Genomic DNA, 27,071 nt, shown 5'->3' with positions numbered 1-27,071 from the left:
ATTACAATACATTAAACAATTTTACTTGTAAAACACTAACCCTGTTGGATAATCCAGGTTTTTGGACAAGCCACAAAACCAGTAAATAGCAGGTCATGCCAACTTAAGTTGTTTTTGGAACTTATGGTCCAAAACACCAACTATTTTAAGATTATTTATCCAGGAAGGAAAACAAAAGCAAAACAAATCTGTCAGTGCCATTCACGACCATGTCCATCATATAATAACCAACGTCATAGCCTATGACATGGAGCATTTGCAGATAATTTATTTAAATAAATCATGTAGCATTATACTTTTCCTCCCATGTATGTACATAATCCCGGTAGCATGTTAAAGTCTGATATGTGAAGTCTCATTCCATCATTTCTGGCCTCCAAATCCACGTGCAATGTTTTCATTGGTCTCTGCAGCCTCTTTCAGCACCTGGAGCATGAGGGCATTTCTCCTCCTGCTCTCCTCCATTCGGAGGGGGTTGGCCTCGGGCAGATTCTGGAAAAATTGAGGGAGAGATGGATCAAGGTACTTATCAGGAATTAATAATTAAAATAATTAATAATGCAGCTTACTCATTGTTTTGATAGTAACATGGAGGCGTAAAAATGGACTAGAGTAAATATCATCGATCAGAGTGAAATAAAACTTGGCCCTGCTTAAATTAATTCGTTAATAAGGTATCCTGTACGACCACACTACTTATGTTGACAAACAATTACATGAGGCACCTTTCTAGTCGCATCAACCCCGCATTTTTATAGGTTTGTGTTTCTTATTTATTAAACTGCAATGTTTCAGTACCTTCAGCATTTCCCTTTTCCTCTCCTCTCCAGGTGAAATCATGGCCCACATTCCGTAGCCGACACCGACAACCCCGACCAGCCCGATCGAGGCCAACATGGTCCTCATGGCGCTCATGATGATCACGAGCACGACAAAACTCCTTAATTATTCGCTTGATATAAATGCTCAGGCTTCCCTAGATCGTGAAAAAAGGTCAGTGTGCACTGTCAGTTGACACGATGCGGTGCATTGTGGGAGTACATCATTATACAATGTTTTTAACCTGTTACTGGTTTAGGCTACTGGAGATTGGTCTGTAATATTGTGTAAATGAAAAGGCGCACGCGCTTTTAAGTCTTTTAACTCTCACTGTCTCACATCACCTTTTACCGTCAAGTCGCACTTTCTACATAAAACGGAGATGACGTAGTTCAAAGCTAATATAAGAGTTTTGTTTTCTCCAATTATTTGTTTAGCTAGAAACTGGAATATACATTGTAAAACTATAAACACTAAATAATCGAAATCAAATCGACGACAACAAACACATAATATAGCCTAATATTTATATAATATAGCCTAATAATTATAACCTTTCAATTGTATTTACTTATTTATTTATTTATTACAACGCTGTCAATACAATTTGTGTAGAAACATTGAAGGCCTATATTATTAACCTTCATGAGGAAAGGATCCAGAAAATGTTATTTCTTGGGTTTCATATTTCTAAGAGTTGTTACATTTTTTATTTTTTTTTGTAATTGAATATTATCTATATACCATTGCACACAATATGTGATACATAGCATAAGAGTTTTGGTAATAAAGCAGCTAATAATTAAAAAAAATCATAATTAACAATTAATCCAATATCAATTTAATCGATTTAGTGAAAATTACATTAACTGTTTGATATAGTAAGGTCAAGACTTCTGTCCGGACAGGTTAAAATCAACATTTTATAGACAGTGGATTCAGACATTTAGCTATCTACTTTTCACGCTAAAATTGTTTATTAGATAATAGTTATCTAATGGTTTTCACTTGGCTATGCTAGGTAATAGGACAAACACTAGACTATTTGTGCAATGTGGTGTGATGAGGTATAGGCCTAAGTCAGGTATTAATCATTAATTGACTATATAACAGAACATTACTTCAATTTGAATATTGCTTTTTAAAATATTAGTCATCTTTCAAGGGTCAAAAAGCTGCACGCTGACTGAATTAAAAAAACAACAACAGCAGGACACAGAACAGTTGTTAATTATACTTTCCACCAGATGGCGCTAACATACTATCGTGTGGATGTGTGTGTGTGTGTGTGTGTGTGTGCGTGTGTGCGCGCGCCCGTTTCCGTTCAGGCACAGGCACTGCAGGCTGAGTGGGTGTAGAGAAGCACATAAGTGCTGATAATGTATGTCCATCAGAGTCAAGGTGCAAAATAGATGGCTAGAAAGGAAGGTATATACATTAGTGTCCCTTTAAGCGACATTTTTCCAGCTAGAACACATGTTGAGCTTTGTATCCCTTACGAAACATTGCTGTGGAAACTGCACAAGGAATACAAGACAAGCCATGTGCTCACAACAAACCAGACTAAACGCCAACACATGATAAATTGAGAATGTCAGAGCTCTGTCACCAAACATAAACCAAACAAAGAGGACAGAACCCTGACAAGATGCAGCTACTACAACACAACTAAGATAACTTGCTTTTATCCATCACTGCCATAACAATGAAAGCAGAAAACCAAGATAATTCTAAAAGCCTCTTACACCATTTAAAGAAGATGCCATATTCATACAGTATATAGTTCTAAACTACAGAATAACACCCTGCATTTTACTGGAAATGGATTACATCCGGTTTAGTCAGAGCAGTTTAAAGGAATCCTATCAGAGGGGAAATTTGTTGAAAAGTTAAATGTGCATTATGTTTTTCGCTTTACAGAGTGCTTGACTCTTGCATTGTCAACACAACATATTTACCAAAAATTGCTGCACCTCTTGATGGAAATAGCTAAATGTTGTGATGTCATTTCCATCGAAAGGTTCATCATTTTTTGGTCAATATCTTGTATTGACAATGTCAACACTCCATCTCAATGACTTTCGGTGCCAATTTATGTAAAATGATTCTTCATTTCAATTTGAGCCTGATGAATCTCTACATTGTCATCCTGCAATATGGCAATGATGAGTCTTCATAAATGGTTTAAGAAATAAAAAGCTAACATTCCATCACTTAGGGTTTGAAGAACTGTTGCCAAATATATCACTAATGATCCAAGCATAGACTCTCACGCATTTGCCCGTTTAAATTCAAACAGTGTATTTTTGCCCGTGCCGCGTGCGTGCGTGTGTGTGTGTGTGTGTGTATTTTATATATAAAATATTTTTTTGTTCTAAAACCTCCAGCATTTAGAACTTTCAGACAGCCTACATGTTGTAGCCACACGGATTCCTTCACCTTTCCTGTTCTGAATTCAATCCGTGCAAGAGGTTTAAACTTCTAAAGTTCTGAAGCAGAAAGCGAGGTAATTTCTACTGGCTGCGTTATTGCTTGCATATTTTAATCGTTTCCTGCTTCTCGCGCCCCCCACACCCCCTCCAAATCACTCAGTCTATAATGACACCTCTCACGCCAACCCCCTGGCTGCCTTTCCTCTCTGATTGCTACAGTAACGCTTGCAGATGCCTGCTCTTGTTGCCATGACTCCCGTTTTTTTCCCGAAGGTGCACCGCTGATCATTGAAGGAAATATTCATGTGCGTGTCTGTGTATGTAGACTGTGTGTGGTTTACCTTCGATGATTATGGGTGTGCTTTGCATTTTTAAGCGGCAATAGTTTGCCCTTGTCTATGCGGTATTGTTTTATGTATACAGAACACGATGCTTTCGTTATGTTCTCAACGGCGTTTAACACAGTTCAACACCTGTGTGGTGAGGTCCTGTGTGGTATTTCACAGTAGCACGTCCAGTATGAATGCTAATCATGGCTGGAATGGCGTTGGGAAGCAGAGCCCACTTACAGTTCTCAGCAGAATTAAACACTATTTCACACTTACAGCGTATGTGTTGTACATAAATCATCTGTGGAAAGCGGACGTGGTATGTGTGAGTGCGTGTTTGGGAATGGATAGGCCTACCTAAAAGTCTGTACTTCCCAAATTCAAAGTTCATCTTTTTTCACATTAATATAACATGTTATTATATGCTACACGTTAGTTAGTTGACTATTCCTTTTAACTGTAATGAAAATAAAGTCAAAGTCTGTTTGAATAATCAAATATAACAATTTATTATGTCAGGTAAATGTATTATTACAATTCCATAATCAATTGAAAAATAATAATTGCAAACCAACAAAGAACTTTACCAAACATACATGCTGAGCCTCGATGGCACAGGACGCACGGACTGATCTGATACAGAAAAAGCAGCCCTGAACTCTCCGTTCCATTTCATTATATATCCAGACCTCCTTTCACAGTGTAAAGTTACTGTGGTCTACCTATTCCCAAGTGGTAATTTGCAGTCAGACAGATGGTCAGAAGGTGTTAACTCTAGGATACACCCTTATGTGTGCAAGATATTTCTATAAGAACTGTATTGCCTTTCTTTACTTCTTTGGGAATGAGACATCTATACCAGTCACCCTGAGACCTTTAAAATGATACTAAACAATCATTAAAAATAATCACATTCACATTAAAACCATATATTTCTTGTGTGAGTTTTAAGTGTTGCTGATTGAGAGAGAGAGAGAGAGAGAATAGATGAGGTGCTCAGAGGAAGGAGGGTAGCGGGTCAAATGTTAATTTGCAAGCAAGGTCCCAAGTCTTCGGAAACCACTGGTCAGACTGATTCCATCAACCAGTTCTTCCAGTCTTACAAAGGTGATTGGGCTCTCAGACAAGATCCCAATATGAACATTTATATAATATAAACATATATATATTTATATAAACATTTCATGTCTCTCACACTCCCCCTTTTCCACATAATAATTCATTTAGAAAAATCTGAGTTATGAAAAATCAGGTATATGTTTTTATGTACTCAGTAATGTTATTAATCCCATTAATTAAACCTTTGCATTTAATAGATCCAGTTTCATTTGTGCTGAACATATCTCGGGTGACATTTTGTCTGATGTCCAAAGGCCAATCTTTGTTCTCTCAACTCATCTATCATTCTTGCCTATAGTTCTCACTCCACTGTTCTAATTTAATGTTCTTCTCCCCTAACTTTAAACTTCTGATAAGGTTCACCGTACTGAGATTTGCACCGATGCATAATTCATGTCTCCCTCTGTCCTTCTTAATGTTCTGTCAGTCTTTTCATCATATTGTTGAAATGACTCTTCCAATTTTAGGGATGCATTCAACAGCACCTAGAGGTTTTCTAGACATCAGACCGAATTATATAATTTGCCGTTGATTCATCATTGATAAAAGGCATCTTAAGCTGTATCAAGAAAGGGTTAAATTGCTGATTCTACTACATTTCATTTCCTTTGGATGGAAAACCTTGGTGATTTGAAAAGCAGCTCTTCAAAAAGAGAACTATTTCCATACATGTGTAGCTGTCTCAGTCGGTGTGTGTGTGTGTGTGTGTGTGTGTGTGTGTGTGTGTGTGTGTGTGTGTGTGTACCAGCAGCTTGTCTGTGGCTCACTCATGTTTCAAACTTATCAATTGTAACCAGTTTCCATAGCAACATCTCTCAAGAGTTGAAGAGAAAGAGCAGAAAGAGAGACAGACTTTGGCAATGGAGTGCATGTGATTACATGCGTGTATTCTGCATGCGCTGCAGATAAACAGCACTCTGGTGCTCTGTGATAAAACTGCATGTTTAAAAAAACAGCAATTTGTTTTTTTTTTCTTCCTGACATTATTATTTATTTATCTACACTCTGTTCCATTTCCCTGCTCCATTTTCATATCAAATTGCTTTTCAAAGCTTTGGCAAATATTTCAGCTGTGTGGCCATGCACAGAAAACCCATTTTGGACAGGCTTTTTGGTTTTGATTTTCATGGGGGGTGGGGGGTGGAGTAAGCCTAACATAAAATGTATTTCATTCCTTTTGTGTCTCCATGGCAACCAAACTGTGTTAGCCTCTTATTGACTCCAATGCACTCGCACTTTCTCTGCGTCTCTCCCTTTTTATTATCACTCTTTCACATTCACATTTGCTTGAGACTTGCAAAAAAAAACAAAAAAAAAAAACAGTTATCTCTTGGCCTTCATCATTTGTCTTGATCTTTTTTCTCTTATCAGAGTTTTATTCCTTTCAATTTATTGTTTTTCTTCTTTTTTTTCTTGTTGAATTCAATTTCCTCCTTTTGCAGACCATCTTATTTTTTATAAAAAAAAAAACCTCAATTCTCATTTCCCTCCCCATTTTAAATGATTTCAATGTGTGAATTTACAGACAATTTTAGAGCTGATTTACCAGTGAAAATATTAATCAGATAAACAACACTACTGTTCAAACGTTTGGAATACATTTTTTTTTTTGATGTTTTTGAAAGTCCCTAATGCTCACTAAGGCTGCAATATGGTGAAATATTATTACAATTTAAACATCTATTTTCTATTTTAATTTAGTTTAGAATATAATTTATTCCTATGATGAAAAATAATAATAATAATAATAATAATAATAGATCAGCATCATTAGTCCAGTTTTCAGTATCACATGATCCTTCAGTGTAAAAATGAATGCGCTTTATCTAATCAAAAAAATTGTGGCAACAGATTACAAGCAATATTATTAAATCATTTTAACACATTAGAATTGAGTACTAATTAATCAAATTAATTCCTTAAAAGTTAACCATTTAAAATGAGTAAAACTTAAAAAAAAAATATACACTTAAGTCACCATAATGGTGAACGGTGTTTGTTTTAGGTTCATTTTAAAATGACGGTTTTCTCCTTTTTCCTTTTTTGGTGTAAATTTTACTCATTTTAAATGGTTAACTTTTAAGGAATAATTTGATTAATTATTACTCAATTCTAATTTGTTCATTTTTATTAATGGTATTGCTTGTAATCTGTTGCTTCAATTTTATTGATTAGAAAAAGCGTATTAATAATTTCAGTGTATGCTGATTTGATGCTCATGAAACATCTGTTATTATTATCAGTGTTGATGAATAGAAAGTTTAATGCATCCTAGCTTTTGTTTTTGAACGGTAGTGTATATTTACTTCCCACCCCAAGATGCAAATCAACAACACTTTTTCACTTTTTTTCGTCGGAAACCTTGTTTTATTAGAACATCTGGAATTGCTTTTGTAGTATATAAGATATTCGGTAGTATTCAACTGAATACAGACCGTAAAGTTACCAAAGGTGCTGTAGCGTACATTAATGAATCATGTATAAAATACAATTATCATGCAGGTATTCTTATACTGCATGTGAACTATATTAATCACAAAAAAAAAAACATTCAGTGATGACGTCTATAATGAAGACCCTAGTCCGTTGTCTCTCGGCCCACATTCCTGTGCTAATAGCGATTGTCTAGGGTATATTTTCACATTTTTGAGGGTACATGGTACATCAAGTCAAAGCCAAGATGGAAAGAGGACCCAGGAGTTTGAACCAGATAGGCAATATTGCTAAAAAGCACTCGGACTGTGTCGTCATTGAATTACTCGCTTATTGTACTGAAATTTGAAGTGTGTGAGTGTGTATGTGTAATAATGAAGCCATTCTATCTAGTGCAGTGGCTCAGGAGTGATATGCTTGGCAACTCTATTCATCTACAAAGCCAGAATTACACACAGCTTAGTTAAATAATCATTATTCTACTTGTTTAGTGGACTGATGGACACAGCACAACACTCCAGGTGAGGCGAATTTGAGAGGCCCTATAATACACAGAACAAAGTGGCGTTAAATGTTGTGAATAGTCTAACAACACAGAAGATTGCCTGAAAAGTTGGTATTCATCATCATCGTGGTCACGACAACACCATCAGTCTGTTGTCAAAAGCATCATGAGCGAACGTTACCGACACCAGTGTCCCCATCATCTGCATCACGGCCTGCTGTGTTCGTCTGTCTCATGCACATCAGCCCACTCGACGCAAATGAGTCTTCCTCTGTTGTTTGCTACAGTTCATCTGTTGGCCTTCCGAAAGTGCTTTTATGATTTGTCACAGTCTATCGAGTATTTGAACTCCGGCAGAGGTTGGGGTCGGATCTCTCTTCCCTCCGGTACGGCCCGTCCCGCATGCCCGTCTCAATTAAGAGTCTGCCGTTCTGCTCGACCGCTCGTCCTCACCGCAGCCCATGATGAATGAACCCAAAACATCGGGTGTCAATCCTAAGATGCGACTATGCTCAAACAGTTTCTCCGGCTTGTAATATTCATCTCATTGGTTGATTTGCTTTGAAATGTTTGTGAAAACTTCACCATCTGATTTTGCGTAAAAAATACTTGTACTTGTGCGGTTTAAGGACACTAATAGAAGTACCCTGCAACAACTGAGCCATTTATTAATAATTTAATCAATTATTATATTGTACCTCTACATACATGGTTCGTTTATAGGTATCTACCACAAATACTGAAATAGCAAATACTTAGCAGTTATGAAATACTTTGACATAAGTTTTTCCACAAAAAAATGCGGCTGTTATGTGAAGAAAAAGACGTCGCAACATAAAGTCCACAGTCTATTGATTTAAAAGTCAAGGAAACACATCCTGTAATGATCTTGGTGGCACATATGTGTCTCTTTGTAGACATAAAGAACCGATCAGTTGTTGCTATGAGCAGCGGAAAATTTCAGCAGCCCTTGAGAAATGAAACGGTGTTACAAAACATCTACACTGCCTGAGTCTTTTGTTCACCACATATCTCTCTCTCTATTGCACTCATTTTTTTTCCCGTTTTTTCTTTTGTAATGGCAGTGATTGAGGCAGCTTTACATTGACGGCTTTAAATGCCTCCTTGTCTTGAGCTTTTTCTACATCTATCCATCGTCCATCCCCACCCAGGAGATCTGAGGAGGAGCTGAACAAGGTCTGTGGATGAGGGAGAGGTGAGCACGACACAGTCTGTCTTTGCTTTGTCGTTTCTCTCCTTCCTTTCATAGTCCTCTTTCCTTCATTTGATCACTTAGAAGCTGACCAAAGCATACACCATACTACAAAAGAGACAGAGAGAAATTAAGACAGATTTAATCAAATCAAGCACTTTGAATTAAGCAAGACAATCTGTGGCAAACACTTGCTAGTGATATCTCAAATATATATATATATATATATATATCCCTTACAAAGAATACAGTATATAGAGAATGATTTCAAAAGGGTTTATTCCTCAGATTATGTATGTATATATGCTACTGTTCAAAAGTTTGAGGTTAGTAAGATTTTTTTTAATGTTTTTGAACTATACGTTTTTTGAACAAAGGAGAACTCCGGTCAATTTTTTCATTGAGCTCATTTTTTGTACATTTGGAGTGCTGTCAGAACAGATATGAATTTTGTTTTTTATTCACAGAAGATATGAATAAAAATGATGCTAATTCAGCCAGCTCACATACCTCTATTTGCTTCCTGTTTTAGGTCGAAGCCCACAGTAGTCGACTGTCAATCTCACGTGCGCAGTCATTGGTGAATATCATCTCAAACCTCCTTCGTGTGATCAACATCTGATTCGGATGAACTATCCATTAGAGCTGATATTCTCAGAACACCACACAGTGGTAGGTTTGATATGATAATTCACCAATGATCGCGTGCGTGAACTCGACAATCGACTACTGTGGGCTTCGACCGAAAACAGGAAGCAAATAGAGTTATGTGTGAGCTGGCTGAATTAACATCATTTTTTTCATATCTTTCACATCTACTGCAGTCAGATTGACCGTGGTCACTCTTAATAACACGATTCACACGGCTGTGCACTCGTAATGACAAATCAAGGGTGATAAGAGGCTAAAAGCAGGTTTTGAACTTGCCCCATTGAAGTCAACAGGGTGCGAATTTTTCACACAGTCTCATCCCAAGTCGCCATATAACTGACGTCTTGGGATGTCTTTTGACCATATGTCAACATCCGCCTTTTTAGGGTACCCTTAAACGTCGGTTAGACGACGATCCCGGGCCGTCATACAACTGACGCTTTACCTTTGACGTTAGTTAGGTGACGGGGTAGATTTAGGGGTAGGTTTAGGTCTGGGGTAACGATAACGTAATCTAACCGACGTTTAAGGGTACCCTAAAAAGGCGGATGTTGACGTATGGTCAAAAGACGTCCCAAGACGTCAGTTATATGACATCTTGGGATGAGACTGCGCTGGAATTTTACATCAGAACTTTATATCAGAAGAGATGATTTTAAAATTGGGATTACAATGAATGGTTCAGGCTACAGTATTATCAAGATTAACATTCTTAGAATGAAAATCGGACATAAAAATGATAGATTATGTAATTTGTGTAGGCATGTGTGTTCGGCTTGACTGCACTGTAGTAAAATGATGCGTATGTGTGTAGGGCAGGCGCGTAAGTGACATCGCCAACTACTTGTCTGGCATGCATAATGCAGCGTTATTAGTCGTTTTCACAGGTCTGTCACTGTGTGAACGGAAATCGTTTTGATGACGTTGTCATCTGTACAAAGAAAAAATGTTTCCGTAGTGGTGATGGTGCAGTGGATAAGACGCATGCCTTTAGTGTGAGAGACCCAGGTTCGAATCCACTGCGAGACACCAATGTGTCCCTGAGCAAGACACTTAACCCCTAGTTGCTTCAGAGGCGTGCAACCTCTGACATATAGCAATTGTGTACGTTGCTAAATGTAGCACACCATTATTGTGTAAATAGATCTAAGTTTGCTTCGGTTGTCTGTCCTGAATTGTCCTTGCGGTTTCAGCCTCTCTGTATTTTGGAATTCAGGCAGGGCTTTGATTAAGCCAGGATTAGACTTTAGTTCAATAACCTTTAGTTATTGGATTAGACTTTAGTTCAATTAAGTAGATTTTATTAAAAAAAATGCCTTTAAAAAACATTACTGGTTCTCACCATCTTGAGACAAATCAATGGCCTTACATTTTTGAAGCTATGCTCAAACATGCATTTTAGTCTGGGACTAGACTAAAGCCTTGAAACCAGGGAGTGCTGGAAATGGATTCTCCTCTCACACATAATTTTCCCTGGGTCACAAGGGTGTTGTTGTGCAATTTCTAAGGTGTTTGAGTGATTATTATTTGGTAGGATATTCTTGGTGCTTATTAGTAGGATGTTCTGGGTGGTTCCGTAGTGGTACAATCCAATTCTATGATATTCTGTTCTGTACACACTGCTTGGTTTTCTTATTATCAAGTCTTAGAAAAACTTAGACTCTTAGAAAACATACCTTTTCACAAAAACTCACATGATTTTGAGGAATCATTACTTCCAAATTATGTCATGTGAAGTACAAATTGAGATACCTAACCCTACATATGAGCCCTAATAGCAATGGCGTTAATAAAATCTAAACATAAAATTATATTTAAATGGGTAGAAGGTGAATAAATCAGGAGGGTTTACCTGTACAGATAGTAGAAAAAGGAGAGAAGGTAGAAGCCTAGTTTGCACCAGGACTCTTTTTGGCAATAATTCAGAATGTCCGCATTCATCACACTCACTGGATCGTACATAACTTCAGACCCATCTGCAGGACGGTGGAAAAACCTGAGGGAGAAAATGAGAGAGGGAATTACTACAGGGGAACCATTTTGGAATTTCAGTTAATTGAGGAACAGTTTGTACCTCCAGAGGTGATAGAGCAGCAAGGGGATGTTAAGGCCCAGAGTTACCCATTCCCCCGCACACATGAACATAAGACAGAACAGCCCGTGGATGGAATACTCTGGTACCACCAGCTGAAAGACAGAGGATAGTTTCTTACAATAAGTACTTACAATAACTGTAAGCAAAAACGTATATTCATCATTACTGTCACACATTCAGTTCTGATTCTTTATGTGCAAAAAGTGACATAAAGTAACATACAAGTGGGCCCCAAAAAATCATTGGAGTAAAAAAAAGAAAAGAGATAGAATATACTCTGAAGATACTCAAGGTGGGGTCTTTGAGAAGTGATTTAACCGCATTTTCATGGCATTTCAAACTATTGAAGTATGTGACAAGAACAAATTATATCATTAAATCAAGGGTGTCTCTGTCCATTTCCAATGCCAAATGGGGAAAAAGGAAATGAAGTTTACAAATAAAGGGAGGAATTTACACTGAAGGGAAAAAAAGAGAAAGTGTTGAAAGAGAAATGACATTTATTTGTTTGACCAAAAATGCATTAAATATTTCAAAATGTTCTAATTTTTATATATTTTATAATGTAATTTATTCCTGCGATGACAAAGATGAATTTTCAGCATCATTCCTCCAGTTTTCAGTGTCACATGATCCTTCAGAAATCATTCTAAAATGCTGATATTGAATAGAGACATTTATCAATATCAATATTGAAAACAGTAGCTTAACATTTTTGTGAAAACTGATGTATTTTTCAGGATTATTTGATGAATAGAAAGTTCGAAAGCACAGTATTTATTTGAAAATGAAATCTTTTGTAACAATATCAATTACTGTCACTTTTTTAATATTATTAAATGTCTTTTTTGAAGAAGAAAAAAATTAATGAATTTGTATCAGTACTATATTAACTATTGGACGATATTAAAGATTTTAGCATTTATTAGTGGTAGCCTACACAATATATCGGCCGCCGATATAATAGGCTATCCACTATGGTCAATTTTTTACAAATCGGTATTGTTTCCGATGTCAAAATAGTGCCGATGTGAACAGGCCGATAATCATTCCTGTATTTGATGTGTGTGAGATGTGAATGCGAGGGCGGGGATGTTTGTTTTTGCACGAGCGCATAGCCTACATTACTAGCGCAAGTCAGTTTAAACATCAAGCCAAGAAGACTGGAACTTGCGCGCTGTTTTCTCTCGGGCGTATTTTTATCCCGCCAAAGCCTTATTTGACCGGTGAGTGATGTGGATGTAGATGAGTGATGCAAATAACTGATTGGTGCGCTTGTTTAACTGAGAGAATAAGCAGAGAGTGAAAGCCCCGGTCGCGCGTGTGCGCGCTCTGACCGTCTTCAAACTCTCTCTCTGCGCGCATATTAATGAATTGAATTGGCAGAATATCTTTGAGAATACACGATGGTAAAAGTTTTTTCTTCTGAACTACCACTGGTTGTGTGCTAAAATAACATTGCCTTATCTTCTCTGAAAAGCTTTCCACACATTCAGATGACGACATAAACCACACTTTCAATAAACAAACAAACAAAAATCTATCTAGTGATGAAATGTTTTCTGTGTTGAGACAAATCTTGTCGGCTACTTGTCTATGCAGATTTACTCCATGACAAAACCACCCCAGTCATTCTAGAATGATTCATGCTTTCCAAATAGAGCTTTTCAAGTCATCTGGTGAAATTGATTTTTATATCACAGAAAAATAAAATATCGCAATGTAATTTTTTACCAATATGTGTTTTCTACACAGAGATATCGACATCGATAAATATCGAATCGGCCATAACAGCAATATTAATAGGCCTATCAGTTATCGGTATGGGCCACAATTTTCACATCGGTGCATCACTATCATTTATCATTACCAACCAGTATTGGGTTGGATATTTAATTGTTCATGCTGTTATCTGCTCACTTATAGTTAATATAAGCTCTAAGCGATTCCAAGTGTTTTTTAGGCCAAAACATTTTTTGTCACATGCAGCAAACATCTCCTCACTATCCGCTAGCTGCCTGTCCCCTGAACACACTGTAAAAAAACACGGTCTCTGCAGACAACCCAGGCTACACAAATGGCAACATAAACAAACTCCGGCAACCCGCTCCACGAAACATAAAACTGTTCCAGCCAATTACCGACAATAAGGACTTGGGGGTGGGGTTTGGGGGGTTAGTGCGCGATGAGGAGGAGGGAGGGTCTAGCTAGCCTCCATTTTGTTTGTCAATACTTTAAACGTCAACAATACGTGACATCACCCGACATCATTTAATAACAAGGTAAATGTATTCTTTATAAAATCTCAAAATGAATATCCATTTGTCATACTGTTTATTTTATAATTTTATGATGCCTAAATCCACTTGTAGCATTAAAAACAACTGATTTTATTTTTATTTATTTACCCAAAATGGTCAGCTTATGTAAGGGTAGTCTCAGCCTCAGACGTCACGCCCACGGAACGTTGGCTAAATTGACGTAGCCGTCAGTCTGAAGGTCTGGGTATGCGAGACTAATGTAAGGGCATCGGCCAGAATTGTAATATCAATGAATCCCTTCTTGGAAGTTTGAAAATAGCTGTTTTAAGGGCTTCTCTTTCATGTCCTCCCCACCACATATATTTACACTTAAATGGATCTTCCACAATTTCACTCACCCTTCGGAGGAGGTTGCAGATTCTCTCGATGTTCAATATTCTTTCCCTCTGATGAAATACAGAAGAACGCAATAAGATTTCTATCATCATGCTCCAACTGTTTTGTAACTGTGCAGCATGGATGCATGTTGCTGTGTGTGTTCACATATATGCATGTATACCAGAGTATCAATTTCTCTGAAACCCACAGTTCACAGTTGGGATACTGAGTTGATGATGTGTGAAAGGAATCGTGATCTAAGAAAAACCTTACCGCTCTTGTGGGGTTGCTCTGATCGATGGGGTTTTTGAAGTCTGTGCGCAGCTCATCAAACGCAATAATCTTGAGGAGAGACAACAGAATTTGTGTTACATGAGCATTTCAACAAAACCAATGGACATTTTGGAGGTTAGAGAGGCTGTAGGAGAATCTGTGTCCCTTTTTATCTTTAACTTTCCACATTTCTCAAGCCATTCCTTCAGCTTCATGCTATGCTCTCCCCTCCTTCTTTTCCCCCTTATAGATCCATATCTCCTGCCATCCCCTCACTTCGTTCTCTGTAAACAGATGCAGTTGCCATGGTGACCGAATGAGCCCCTAAGCGGGCGTCATGGTTACTATAGAAGTGAGTTCACATTCTTATTGGCTGAGAGCCATACAAAGATGGGGGGAGAAGGAGAGGAAAGGAGGATGGGGTGTCAGAACGAAAATTACGGTTTGATAAGCATTCTCAATAACATGGTTTCTCGCCGCCATGCACTCATACACAGACTCTCAGCCTCCCCCACTCTCTGTCTCCTTCTCTCACATACATTTACACACACACACTCACACCAAATGACTCATGTTTAGAATCTCTCCCACTCCTGTCATTAGTCAATTCTCAGTCATTTCAAGTTTGCTTCTTAATGGCCCTTTGAACGTCTTACACGTAAGGTCTGCAGTCTAACGCCAATCTGAAAATACCCTTGGCTTCTTGTTTGGCATTCAGGGTTTGTGTTTTAGGTGTTGAAACCTCTGCTCCAGTAGGTCTCTGGTGTTTTAGTGTTTCAGACAGATTTTAACAGTTCAGGGCCATTGTGTTTGTCTGCTGTTGCCTTTTGTGAGAATGTCGCATCTAATATGAAGAATACAAATGATGTTGAGGTCTCCGGTGGCGACTGTGCAAATTTCATTTGTGATTCTACAGACAGTGGGCTGGCACAGAACAACCAGTAGAGTTCAAATGGGCTGTTGACCTCTTCCTCTTCAGCGCTCTCTCTGTGTGTTTATATGAGGCAGCGGTGAATCTCACTAAAACATGTCTAAGTTGCATTACAACCAATATCAAAAGAATAAATGGTTAAAATGGTCACCTATTTTGAAAATGACTTCATTTTTTATTATTTTTTAACCCACAACCCAACAGTGGATAAGCACTTTTTTGGAGAATGTGTATATATATATATACGAAGAGTTCAGATGCAAAAGCCTCTAAATGCCATTTGAAATTTTCTTCTTTAATGATGATTTTTTATCAAACTTGTATATTTAAGTTCAGTAATTTCACTTAAATAACAATTAATAGGTAATTATCATTGCCATTTAAGTGAAATCACTGAACTTAAACATACAAGCTTGATAAAAATGATCATTCTAGAAGAAAATTTCAAATGGCACTTAGAGGCTTTTGCATCTGAACTCTTCATATATATACAGTATATATATGTGTGTATGTATCTAAAAAAATGTATATATATATATATATATATATATATATATATATATAAAATATACATTATTTTAGATTTTTTTATATGACATATCAATATTATTGTAACACATGACATTTTCCTCTAAAATAACATTGCCGCAACGCATCCAGACGTTGCTATTATTTTGTAATTCCCATTAATAATAATATTATTTTGTAAATACCCTGTAGTAGGGTATTTGCACATCTATCGTGTGTGTGCGTATGCAGATATTTATTTATATATTTTTTTGCATTGCAGTTAAGATAAGTACATTTTATTTTTACTTCATACAGTATGGAGAATTATGGGGATAACTCATAAGTCCACAAAAAAAGTGCATTGCAATTTCTTTATCCAAAATATAATTTCTTGCTTATTTCTTTAGATTTTTCAGATGAAAAAAGATGCATAGACTCACAGGTAGACTCCTACCTTCCTCAGATTTTTTTTTCTTTTGTATCCGTCTACTTGTTCCGTAAAACATAAATCATCCATGACTCAGAATGTCTGCTCTAATAATAACTGCCGTGATTTGTATTCACTTCATGGATAAGGCCTCTTGTTAAGGGCAGGAGAGACAGCTTGGACAGACACACACCCGTCTCTGCGCTAAAAAAAAAAAAAAAAAAAAAAAACTGGCACGGAGACACACATTCACACTCACGCAGTCAGTGACAATCCGATGACACGGATCTTGATACCAATTGGAATGGAAGTGTCACAGTGTTACAGGTATAGGAACTCGCACACATTCACGTGGGAAGATGTAAAACTACAGACGGCTCGAAACGTACCTGCCAGATGACGAAGAAGATGAGGGCAGCGCATAACACGAGTGTTAACATATAGCAAAAGGCCGCAAAGGTGAAGGCCATGGCTGTTCCAGCCAGCCTGACGGTGATCCGGGTCGAGAGAGGGCAAGGGGGAGTCTTCCCCTGCTCTCTCTCTCACTTTGACTCTCTCTTCACTGAGTTAAACTCAGTCTCGCCCCCCTCAAGGAAGTTGCGAAGCACTTTCCTCTTCTTCTGTCTCTCTATCCTTCGTCTTAAAGCTTGCGGTCCAGCTTAGGATGAAGTCGGGAGAGAATTAGAGGGGAATCTTCTTGGTCTGGAGCTGCAGATATGAGGTGTCTGGCTTGTTATCCGCCTCCGCTGGCTCAAGCGCCTTGTAACTTGTGGCTGGACTGTGTGTCTTCCTCTCTGTTCACCTAAGATAACTGCAAGAGCTGTTTCCTCCTTTCACTCTCTCGGTTGTATCCTCTGTTCCTCCACTTGCTCTCCTTCTCTGTCGTTTTCTCTGATTGGCAGAGGGGTGTTTGTATGTATGTGGAGAAACGCTCCCCTCCCCCGTCTCTAAGATTAGTTCTGTAAACGGGGTCCACACTCCACACACCTTATTTACAGCAGAACAGCTTAAAAAATATCTTGTGAGCACATCTGAAGATGAATGTCTTCGGTATACAATCTGAAAAAGAGACAATGATTCGAGTTACAAAGTAAAGAAGGGATGAATTGCTGAGGAGTAATTACAATTAGACATATTTTAACGGCCATCGTGTTGTCATTTTTGAGCATCTAATCGACAGGTTTTACAATGATTCATATCCTCTCTTAGAATGAAAGGTGGATTTATTGTGCATTTAATATTAATATATGAACAAACTAATGACAATGCAATGTAAAAATGACACACTTTTATAGAAAGAATTAGAGCAATATATGACTTTAAAATGAGTCATTGAGGCTGAGTGTAAAATAAAACATTATTATTTACAAATAAATCTTTGTTAGATCGTTTGAGTAGCTTGCTTGATGTGGATTTGTTTTACAGTTATAGCCTACAGAAAACATGTTTTACAGTTACAAACTGAACTTATCATCCTAGACTTATGCATTTCCAAGATACAACTGCAGTTCTTTAAAAAATATTTGCTGGATTTGGTTGATGCTATGAATCCTTTGATTCATTGCCAATTTTTGTGCATGAATTCACAACAAAGCCTTAATGGTGTCTGTTCAGTTCTTCTAAACAGTGACCATGAATAAACAAAGCATTCAGCATGACAGTGAAGAATGGTTAAGTTAGCTGCGTTGCATGACAGGATGTAAGAACATGAGCATTTACCTGTTTTCTGAAGCAGTGGCGCAAGTCTGTCTACATCTGTCCTTTCTCCCCTCATTTTCCTCCCATCAATCTGGGTCGACACCATGTCAGAAATCTCTGGTCTGCTTTGCTCTGTATGTCAGTGTCGGTCCCATCACAGTCTTTCATTGGCTGTTGCGACCAGGTATGAAACAGCAGAAAGAAGCGAAACATATGAATGTGCTGGCCGTATTTTTTCTGTTTTATCGTATGCTTTTTGATCCTGCACAGCTTTCTGAAGTCTGACACTTAATTAAGCGTTCCCCCCTCCCCTCCTCCGTCTGCCTTACCCATTTCCTTTTTGCTTTCTCTCGCTCTCTTTCTTTCTCTGCCTCTCTCCTTTTTTATGAATTCAAGCATCCCCCGCTGGTATTTAATCTCAAAAGCAGAAGCAATGGAACAGCCCTTCTCTCTCGCCCCATCTTGATTATAATAAAAATGTGATGTTATTACCTCTGAATGCGCTGCTCAACTACATTCAATAGTCTTCTCTTCCTCCGTCCCTGTATTTTCTGCTCTACTCTCTCATTCCCTGGAGAGATATGAGAGGGCAGAGGGAGCTCCGGTGCTTTTTTGGCTTCCCTTGTTTCTCTCTCTCTCTCTCTCTCTCTCTCTCTCTCTCTCTCTCTCTCTCTCTCTCTCTCTCTCTCTCTCTCTCTCTCATCATTGTGTGTGTGAAGTGTACATTGATGGTAATCTGCAAGTTAATATCTAAGGTGGAAAAATAGTTATTGTTTTCTTCCTATGGAGTATTGTTGATTATGTCTATAGTACATGGTCGTTCCCTTCTGGTTTTAAAGGGAAAAACTTTTAGAGTGTAATTTAATTTTATATATGAAGGATTATAATTTTGTAAAATAAAAGAGACCCCTAAAAAGTCTCTCTCTCTCTCTCTCTCTCTCTCTCTCTCTCTCTCTCTCTCTCTCTCTCTCTCTCTCTCTCTCTCTCTCTCTCTCTCTCTCTCTCCCTCCCTATGTTATTCTGTCTCTCTCTCATACAATGTTTCCTTTAATTTCTTCATGAAAGTGCATCTCTTTTACTACTCCCTGGGAAACTTCTTTTTCTTCTCTTATTAGCTATATTTTGAAATCATCCCTACAATGTCTCCAACTTTGTTTAATGTGTGTTCTTTAAAGTGTGGAAAATATTGAAACTTGATTGACAAATATGCTCCCCAGGGAGAAGAGACTGAATCATTCCAGAATTAAGGCTTCTGATTTGCTTTTATTGCTTACATTACGACAGCAATATATAGGCCTACAGCATTCTCTTTTCCAGGAACGCTGACAAATATAGCTGCAAGTGGCAATTATTGGGGTCCAAGCATCAATGTAGACGATATGATGAGACTGTCACGGTGTGGTGCAGGCAGAAGAAGATGATGAGTCCAAAGTTCCAAAGCAAAGCACTTGCAATAATATAAACTGGTACAGACAGGCAGAAGGTACGCACACACTAAATACTACAACGGAAACGAAACATTAACATAACAAAGGTTATACAGATGAACTGATAATGATGATGACACGTGGCATGAAGATAGGCAGAAAAGTCCAATGAAAACAAACTAAACAGAACACAAGTGTGACAGATACAATGGCTATGTCTAAAAGCGTCTCTTTTTTGTATCAAGTTTAGTGAAGTGGAGGCATTGGGTTCACAAGAAGTCATTAAGGGCTACACCCACAAAAATGTCAGTCTATATCCCCAACAATAAAACAAATCAAAATTCTTTTGACAACTTTTTCTCAGGAGTGTCTCAAGATGGTGGATAGCCAATTCTGTGCAAATTGAGAAAAAAATGGGATTGCATAAGTTCGAAAAAGTAGGTTTTTAAAAACTGGATACGATCAACTAATTTGAGGATACTGAAGGAATATTTTAATTTTTATTTTAACTATATGACGTTTTAGGCAAAAATGTGTTATAGCGTCACCTTGAGGTGGATTCCCACCAAATTTAATACACTGCTTATTTTAAACGCCTTCAAAGTTTCTGCTAAATTTCGTAAAGATTGGCCATTCAAATTTGACGTTATAACCTGCTGAAGTTGTATTGGTGGCTGGCGGCCATTTTTGTTTATCGGAATAATGCTGTTTGAAAACAAGTTTTTGTGTGTGTGTGTGTGTGCCCCCTATGGGTAGAGTTTGATGCAACTTGGCTTGTGTCCTCAGAATGTCATGTTGCTAATATCTTCGCAACACTTCTATAGTATGTATCAAAATTCTTTTGACAACTTTTTTGCCAGCATATCTATCAGCTTTATACATAGTTTGGTGAAACAGCCTAGGAGTTTGAAAAAGTTTGAACTTTTTATAGACAAGAGTGACATGAATTTTGTAGGGTTTGACTCAAGGATTAAGAGAAAAATATAGGGGTGCTTGGACCCCTAAATATCCTGAAGCTTATATGTCACATTTGACATATCTCCTGCATGCCATGTGTTTTCTCTTCTAATGGAGTCTAATAGTACCATCTGGTGGATTCTTCTGTACTCACTCCTTTTAGTCTCTCCTCTGTCCTGAGGAAATGCCGTTGTAATAAATTGTAAGGCTACTCCAACTCATTAATTATTTATCATAATGAGATTAATTAATTCCTTTAACAACTGTCATTTTTATTTAAGAATCAGGGTTCTCATAATTTTAGACAAAATAGATACTATAAGAGGGAATTTTATAAAGTGTGATTTCTAGACCTAAAAAACGAATGAAAATTAGCCTATATAAAAACCCTGCAAGCACAAACTTTAAAAGTCATGTAAATTCATTAATAGGGCTAATAAAAAGTGTAAACCAGTGAAGTGAAGAACATTCAGTTATTGGGATTATCGAATTTAATTATTTAAATTATTTAGTCTATATTTGATTTCATTCTTTACTTACACATTATTTCGACATTCCACTTTAGGCATTAGGCCTATACTTGCCTACATTTTAACTTTGCAACTAACTTGTCAACTCAATTTACAACTAGCCCATCAACTCTGTCATTAAAGTATTAGTAAAACGGTTTGGTTAGGGTTAGTAGAATAATTTGACATGTGCTTGCAAAGTTACTAATAGTCAGTAGAATGTCTGTTGAGGTCTAGGCTATTCATGATTTACTCACTCTCATCTTGATGCAAAGAGTGACTGATACTATCAGTCCCTGACATTCTGCCTAATATCTTTTGTGTGTTAGTGAAAACAATAGAAAATGATATTTGGGAAAATCCATACAGATATAGTTTAAAATGTTTTTATCCAACTGTATCAAATATAAGCGCAACACGATGAAACTCGCACTGATTTGTATCGTCGGAGCGGAACTAAAAGTACTTGGCTTGCGTGTTACACCCGGACGGAGTTGTGTGCGACAGTAGCGTGGACGTCTGTATTTTGATTAGTAAATCCAAAATCACCTATTTCCTTTTAAATGGCTGCTAAAAGCCAAATATGCTCAATATGGCTTGGATCCGAAACTGGAATATTAAAAGGTAAGGTGTTGTTGGGAGTTTCTTGTCTCGTTGTCGACACATTGTCCACTTATCTAGTTAGCCATCATGTATCATGGTACACGTGAGTTGACACCACAGACCTACCATTTCATTTTCTTGAGGCCATTTAACTAATGACTTCGTATCCATATTTCATCTCAAGGGGTGAGTCTCAGCAAAAAACAGGCGTTCAACTTCTGTGAGATGAGCTGCTTGAGTCGGGATCAGGAGGTTTGCGTGATGGCATGGGGAGACACAGACGAATCAGAGGTGAGAAAGAGAGAGAACTGGAGTAGCGTACCACATCATCATGATTTAGTGACTGACAGACGTTGTCTATGTGTGTGTGTCTTTGCAGGTGTTAGTGGGCAGTGTGAACGGCACTGTGAAAACTTTTAGTACGGAGAAGGGGATCTTTACTGCGACCAGAGAGTGTGGGGATCCTTCACAGGGCAGATTCACAGGACTGTCTGTCACGGACAGGTTGTTGCCAATATCATGTTTTGATTGTCTCTGCAGTGGTTGATGAATTACTGGATGTGTTGTAGGATTGATGTACTTTCTTCCCCCTTTTCCAGTTCTTTGATCACGTGTGTGGAGTCAGGATTGCTGAAGGTTTGGAAGGAAGGCTGTACAGACACAGTAAGTCAGTGTGATTTCAAAGTCCTGCAGTGTCTTCTATATTTCAATTATAGGGATACTCCACCCACAAATGAAAATTCTGTCATCATTTATTTTGAGGTTGAGTAAATTATGACAGAATTTTTATTTTTGGGTGGAGTATCCCTTTAAAGCTATAAAAAAAATCTAATTCTTTGAGTGGCTGCTCACTGCAGAGCCATGGGTGGAGCTAGAAGGTCCGACCACTCCCTAACCCTACCCATAACTCTATTCATCCACCCATTAGATACACAGAGGTGGAGCTGGACTAGTTCATTTGGACTGCATGAGTATTTACTCGAGATTAAATGTTAAAAATTGTGGGGAAAAGATACATTAAATAAACACCAACCATCAGCATCTACACATATGAATATTTCCCTATACATTAAATGGTTAGTTCACCCAAAAATTCGGTCATTAATTACTCACCCTTATGTTCAAACCCGTAAGACTTTCGTTCATCTTCGGAACACAAATTAAGATATTTTTGATGAAATCCGAGAGCTTTCTGCCCCTCCATAGACTAGAACGTTATTACCACTTTCAAGGCCCCGAAAGGTAGTAAATACAAGTGACGAGAATACTTTTTGTTGCTGAAAATTGCAAAAATAACAACTTTATTCAACAATTTTTTTTCCTCCGTGTCAGTCTGTTATACTGATCACGTAGTAAACAGTGCCTCGCTTCCAGGTTCTACGTCAGAACGCGGATCGTTAAATCAGTATTATTTTTTAGGGTGGTTTTCAGAAACAAAATGTAATAACTTAAAAATTGGTAAAATAATGCACCATTTGTATCATGTAGTTTACATGTTTTGCTTTTAATTTGTTTTAACTGTTACAGTGGTGAAGTAGACATTAGGTTACCTATTAAGGCTTTAAGCTAAATGTCCCATGTTATTACCCCAAACGATTGTCACTATCAAACAAAAACAATATTTAATTTTTAGAGGCATTTGTTTCTGTAAATTGAGGTTAACCAGTCAAAGGTCTTTATTCCATGTAGATTTGTTAATTTTTAGTTATTTGTCGTGGGTCACATTGACTATTTTAGCTGTTTAAAAAAAAAGTATATATGAAGAGTTCAGATGCAAAAGCCTCTAAATGCCATTTGAAATTTTCTTCTTTAATGATGATTTTGATCAAACTTGTATATTTAAGTTCAGTAATTTCACTTAAATAACAATTAATAGGTAATTATCATTGCAATTTAAGTGAAATCACTGAACTTAAATATACAAGCTTGATAAAAATGATCATTCTAGAATAAAATTTCAAATGGCACTTAGAGGCTTTTGCATCTGAACTCTTCATATCTAGTTAGTAGCCTGCCTTTTGATATGTAGTCTCAGAGCACTGGTAGTCTGGTTTTGGTCATCTCTATTTGGGGTGATCCAATCCAGTGTTGCTCTGAAAAACTGGCACAAAAGTAAAATGTATTACCTCACCAAAACATAGGCTTTCCAAATCAGGACCATTCTTATCCAGATTCAACTTTTGGAACAAGTGGGCGCTGCTTCTGTTGTTTGAATTGTAGATTAGGTTTGAATAATGTATGATGATCTTTTCATCTCTATGAAAATTTTGTTGACTCTTAAGATGTGGACTTAATCGGATGCTCAACCAACCTCATCCATCTTTGTTCTTAGGTTGAGGTCAATGTTGGAAATGGAATTTGTAGAATGCAACAGAACCCGTCACAGCGCCATCGTGTGGCTACAGGGGGTAAAGAGAACCCGCTGAAAGTCTGGGATCTGGAGAGACCAGAGAAGCCAATATTCACAGCCAAAAATGTAAGGCAGAAGAGAGAAAATAACTATGAACTTTTCAGCAGCCAATAGTTTTGAGTACTGTTACAAGCTATTATTTTTTGTTTAATCCATCAGGTAGCCCATGACTGGTTGGATATGCGAGTGCCCGTGTGGGTGAAAGACATCGGCTTTATTCCAGATTCAGATAAAATAGTCACATGCACTGGACACCATCAGGTTTGTTAAGCCATTAACCATTTTCTCTGGCTTTATCCATTCAGGCTTTCTACCGTTGTTTCTTACACTGTAAAATTATTTACTAAGAAAGGTCATGTGTTCATTTTTGTTTGGGCCGTTTACAATCGTCTTCCGTTCACGTTTGTTGCAGGTCCCACCCTAAACAGCCCTGTATATACATATATGCATAAATTATACATTTTTGCTGGATTATTTGATGAATGAGAAAACAGTATTTATCTGAAATCTTATCATTTGAAAGATTGTTTTTACAGTCACTTTTGATGTGACTGCATCCTTGCTTATTAAAATTATTAATTACAAAATCTTATTGACCCCAAATTTTTGAACACTAATGTATTTAAATGAATTCTGGCTGTATTTAAATTAATTCAGGCTGTTTCATCAAAAACTGGCATGCACAACTTTCTAATTTATCAATTCAAATTGATCTTTTAGTTTAAACAGCCTCAACCTCCAGCTTGTAACTGATTGGCCGCCACTTCAACATGCATTATAGGTGTTACCAAAAATGTTTCTCTTGTTATTAAAGATTTAACAGCTTTTTCAGAATACATTTGACAATTTTCCATAAGTATTGCGAGCCAACCATGTTTTTCTTCCTGTCCTGTACCCTTTGCTATTGTATTTATTCATGTCTTCCTATGTGTCTTAAGGTAAAATCAAATATGACTCAAAATATCTTGCCCTGTTCGTTCTGCTGCTCCTCCAACAGGTGCGCGTGTACGACCCCTCGACGTCTCAGAGGAGGCCGGTGATGGAGGCTCAGTTTGGAGAGTACCCGCTCACAGCGCTCTCTCTTCCTGCCAGCCAGGGCACAGTGGTCGTGGGCAACACTCACGGGGAGATCGCCATTCTTGACCTCAGAAAAGGTAAGCAGTAGGTGGATGCTCTGTTTATTTCTTCTCTTAGGCAGGCTTGGATCAAAAGCACAAAAGCAGTTGTTTTGAACTGAAAGTCCATTGCTTTGTTTTGTTTGTCCTGGATCTGTGTGTGTTCCAAGTATAAAAGATGTACTTGGCCAGCCGTTCTCTATATATGCACTGTTATATTATTGAACTCCTGAGAGTGTTGTTTTGTCTGACCCTATTTTCTTCTCTCTCTGCCTGCAGGGCTTGTGCGTGGGTGTCTTAAGGGTCTGGCGGGGGCAGTGCGGGGGTTGCAGTGCCATCCTTCCCTCCCATTGGTGGCCTCTTGTGGTTTAGATCGTTTTCTGAGAGTACACAGCCTGGAGGACCGTTCTTTACAACACAAGGTATGAATACACAAGAATCCAGGTTTCTTTATCCATTTTCTCTGCACTTAATCCATCTCTTTCTCTCTGCTGTTGTTTTCATATCGTTTAATTTCTGCGTAGCCCCACTCCTCTTATTTCCATCTGGTTGCATACACCATATAATCATAAGTGCCTCCCACTCAGTGTCGTGTGTTTGCGTAAATGGTAATTTTGTGAGCATATTTTCTCTTTGCAGGTATATCTGAAGTCACGACTCAATTGTGTGCTGCTTTCTAGCAGAGAACTGGAGGTAAGCGGTGCATCATTTTGATAATTCACTTTATGTAACTGCCTATCAACAGTAGCAACAATGGAAGTTGCTGTCTCGCTGATGACTTTATACTGCATCCTAATGACTTTGTTAATCTATGTGCTCTTCTCTTTCAGTCATCAAGTCCCGATGTTACTGGAGATGTAGAGGAGGTGAAAGCAGAGGAGGATGAGGTTTGGGATACCATGGAAACAGTGACGGAGAAGACAAAAAAGAGGGCTGCCCAAAACGGCGAAACAGCGGTTGATGGGGTAGATGGAAAAAAGAAAAGAAAACTAGTAAAAAATAGTGTAAAGTGATTTATAAAGGACATTTTTTTAATCATTTTATACACCGTTGATGTCATGACTAAAACATGTATCAGAAATGGCCAGAAAGAAACTTAATCCTGATAGAGGACAGTTCACCCAAAAATTAAAATTCTGATCAATTCTGTTACTAATTATTTACTCACCCTCAAGTTGTTTCAAACCTGTATGCATTTCTTTGTTCTGCTGAACATAAAAAATATATATTTTTAAGAATATCGATATCCAAACAGTTTATGGACCCCATTGATGTCCATCCAGGGTTTTTTTCCCCTCCATATTATGGAAGTCAATGGGGCCCGCCAACAGTTTGACATTCTTCAAAAAAAAATATTCCTTTTTGTTCAACAGAAGAAATAAATTCATACAGGGGACAGAATTTCCATTTTTGGGCGAACAATCCCTTTAATACATTCATAGGTGTTTGTATATATATATAGTGTACAGTTCATCATTTTGAAGTGGATTTGAACATTAAATGATCTGAAATTTGATATTCAGATTACTTTTTTAATATGTGAAAATGTTACAATTCTAACTGGAGCAAATGGACCTGTTGTGTACAAACAAAAACAAATTGTCCCTTCTATCACTGTAATTCTGAATTAAACAGAATTGAAGGAAGAGTCTGTAGCAGAGCTTTGTTTTTGAATCTTCAATAATTAAGTTTCAATTGTGTTAAATTAACTCAAATATATATATGAAATGTAACACCAACAATGCAAAAAATGCTTTTCTTACTATAGTATTTATGTCTTGTTTCCAGTCCAAATATCTAAAAAATTAACTTGCATAACTTACATCAAGAAGCATTTACTAGAGAAGTGAAATGACAAGAATTCCTATCATGTTTTCTGATAATTGGGGTTCGAGAAATGATCTTTTTCCATTTAAAGTATGTTTTTTGTTCTTACTGGCAGATAATTTTGCTTGTTTTGTTTCAAAAACTCACTT

The 27,071-nt window shown here is 37.5% G+C and overlaps 3 protein-coding genes across 5 annotated transcripts; 1 reads left to right on the top strand and 2 right to left on the bottom strand.

Annotated features, from left to right (window-relative positions):
• Window positions 1–246: 246 nt before the first annotated feature.
• uqcc3 (ubiquinol-cytochrome c reductase complex assembly factor 3) lies at window positions 247–934 on the bottom strand. Its single transcript, XM_089126426.1, has 2 exons — window positions 799–934; window positions 247–492 (listed from the first exon to the last, which is right to left on the bottom strand). The coding sequence occupies exons 1-2, from the start codon at window positions 913–915 to the stop codon at window positions 364–366; spliced, it is 246 nt and encodes an 81-aa protein (XP_088982552.1). The 5' UTR covers window positions 916–934; the 3' UTR covers window positions 247–363.
• On the top strand, window positions 853–26,743 carry wdr74 (WD repeat domain 74). 2 transcript variants are annotated; one of them, XM_089126425.1, is made up of 10 exons: window positions 853–993; window positions 21,755–21,861; window positions 21,950–22,074; window positions 22,170–22,233; window positions 23,903–24,046; window positions 24,140–24,241; window positions 24,978–25,134; window positions 25,375–25,517; window positions 25,735–25,788; window positions 25,926–26,743. In XM_089126425.1, exons 2-10 carry the CDS (start codon window positions 21,796–21,798, stop codon window positions 26,106–26,108), a joined length of 1,038 nt encoding a protein of 345 aa, XP_088982551.1. In that variant the 5' UTR covers window positions 853–993; window positions 21,755–21,795; the 3' UTR covers window positions 26,109–26,743. The 2 variants fall into 2 exon arrangements, with proteins under 2 accessions (XP_088982551.1, XP_039523489.2); XM_039667555.2 differs by lacking the exon at window positions 853–993 and adding an exon at window positions 21,432–21,591.
• Window positions 8,289–18,702, bottom strand: cnih2 (cornichon family AMPA receptor auxiliary protein 2). 2 transcript variants are annotated; one of them, XM_039667462.2, is made up of 8 exons: window positions 18,567–18,702; window positions 18,096–18,245; window positions 16,766–17,435; window positions 14,509–14,577; window positions 14,256–14,303; window positions 11,576–11,688; window positions 11,354–11,497; window positions 8,289–8,958 (listed from the first exon to the last, which is right to left on the bottom strand). In XM_039667462.2, exons 3-8 carry the CDS (start codon window positions 16,844–16,846, stop codon window positions 8,931–8,933), a joined length of 483 nt encoding a protein of 160 aa, XP_039523396.1. In that variant the 5' UTR covers window positions 16,847–17,435; window positions 18,096–18,245; window positions 18,567–18,702; the 3' UTR covers window positions 8,289–8,930. The 2 variants fall into 2 exon arrangements, with proteins under 2 accessions (XP_039523396.1, XP_088982354.1); XM_089126228.1 differs by lacking the exon at window positions 18,567–18,702 and adding an exon at window positions 18,404–18,535.
• Window positions 26,744–27,071: the final 328 nt, after the last annotated feature.

Source organism: Pimephales promelas, chromosome 23 (genome assembly GCF_988280905.1).
Source record: "Pimephales promelas chromosome 23, fPimPro1.hap1.1, whole genome shotgun sequence".
Classification (NCBI taxonomy): domain Eukaryota; kingdom Metazoa; phylum Chordata; class Actinopteri; order Cypriniformes; family Leuciscidae; genus Pimephales; species Pimephales promelas.
This window is presented reverse-complemented; position numbering and strand designations above follow the sequence as displayed.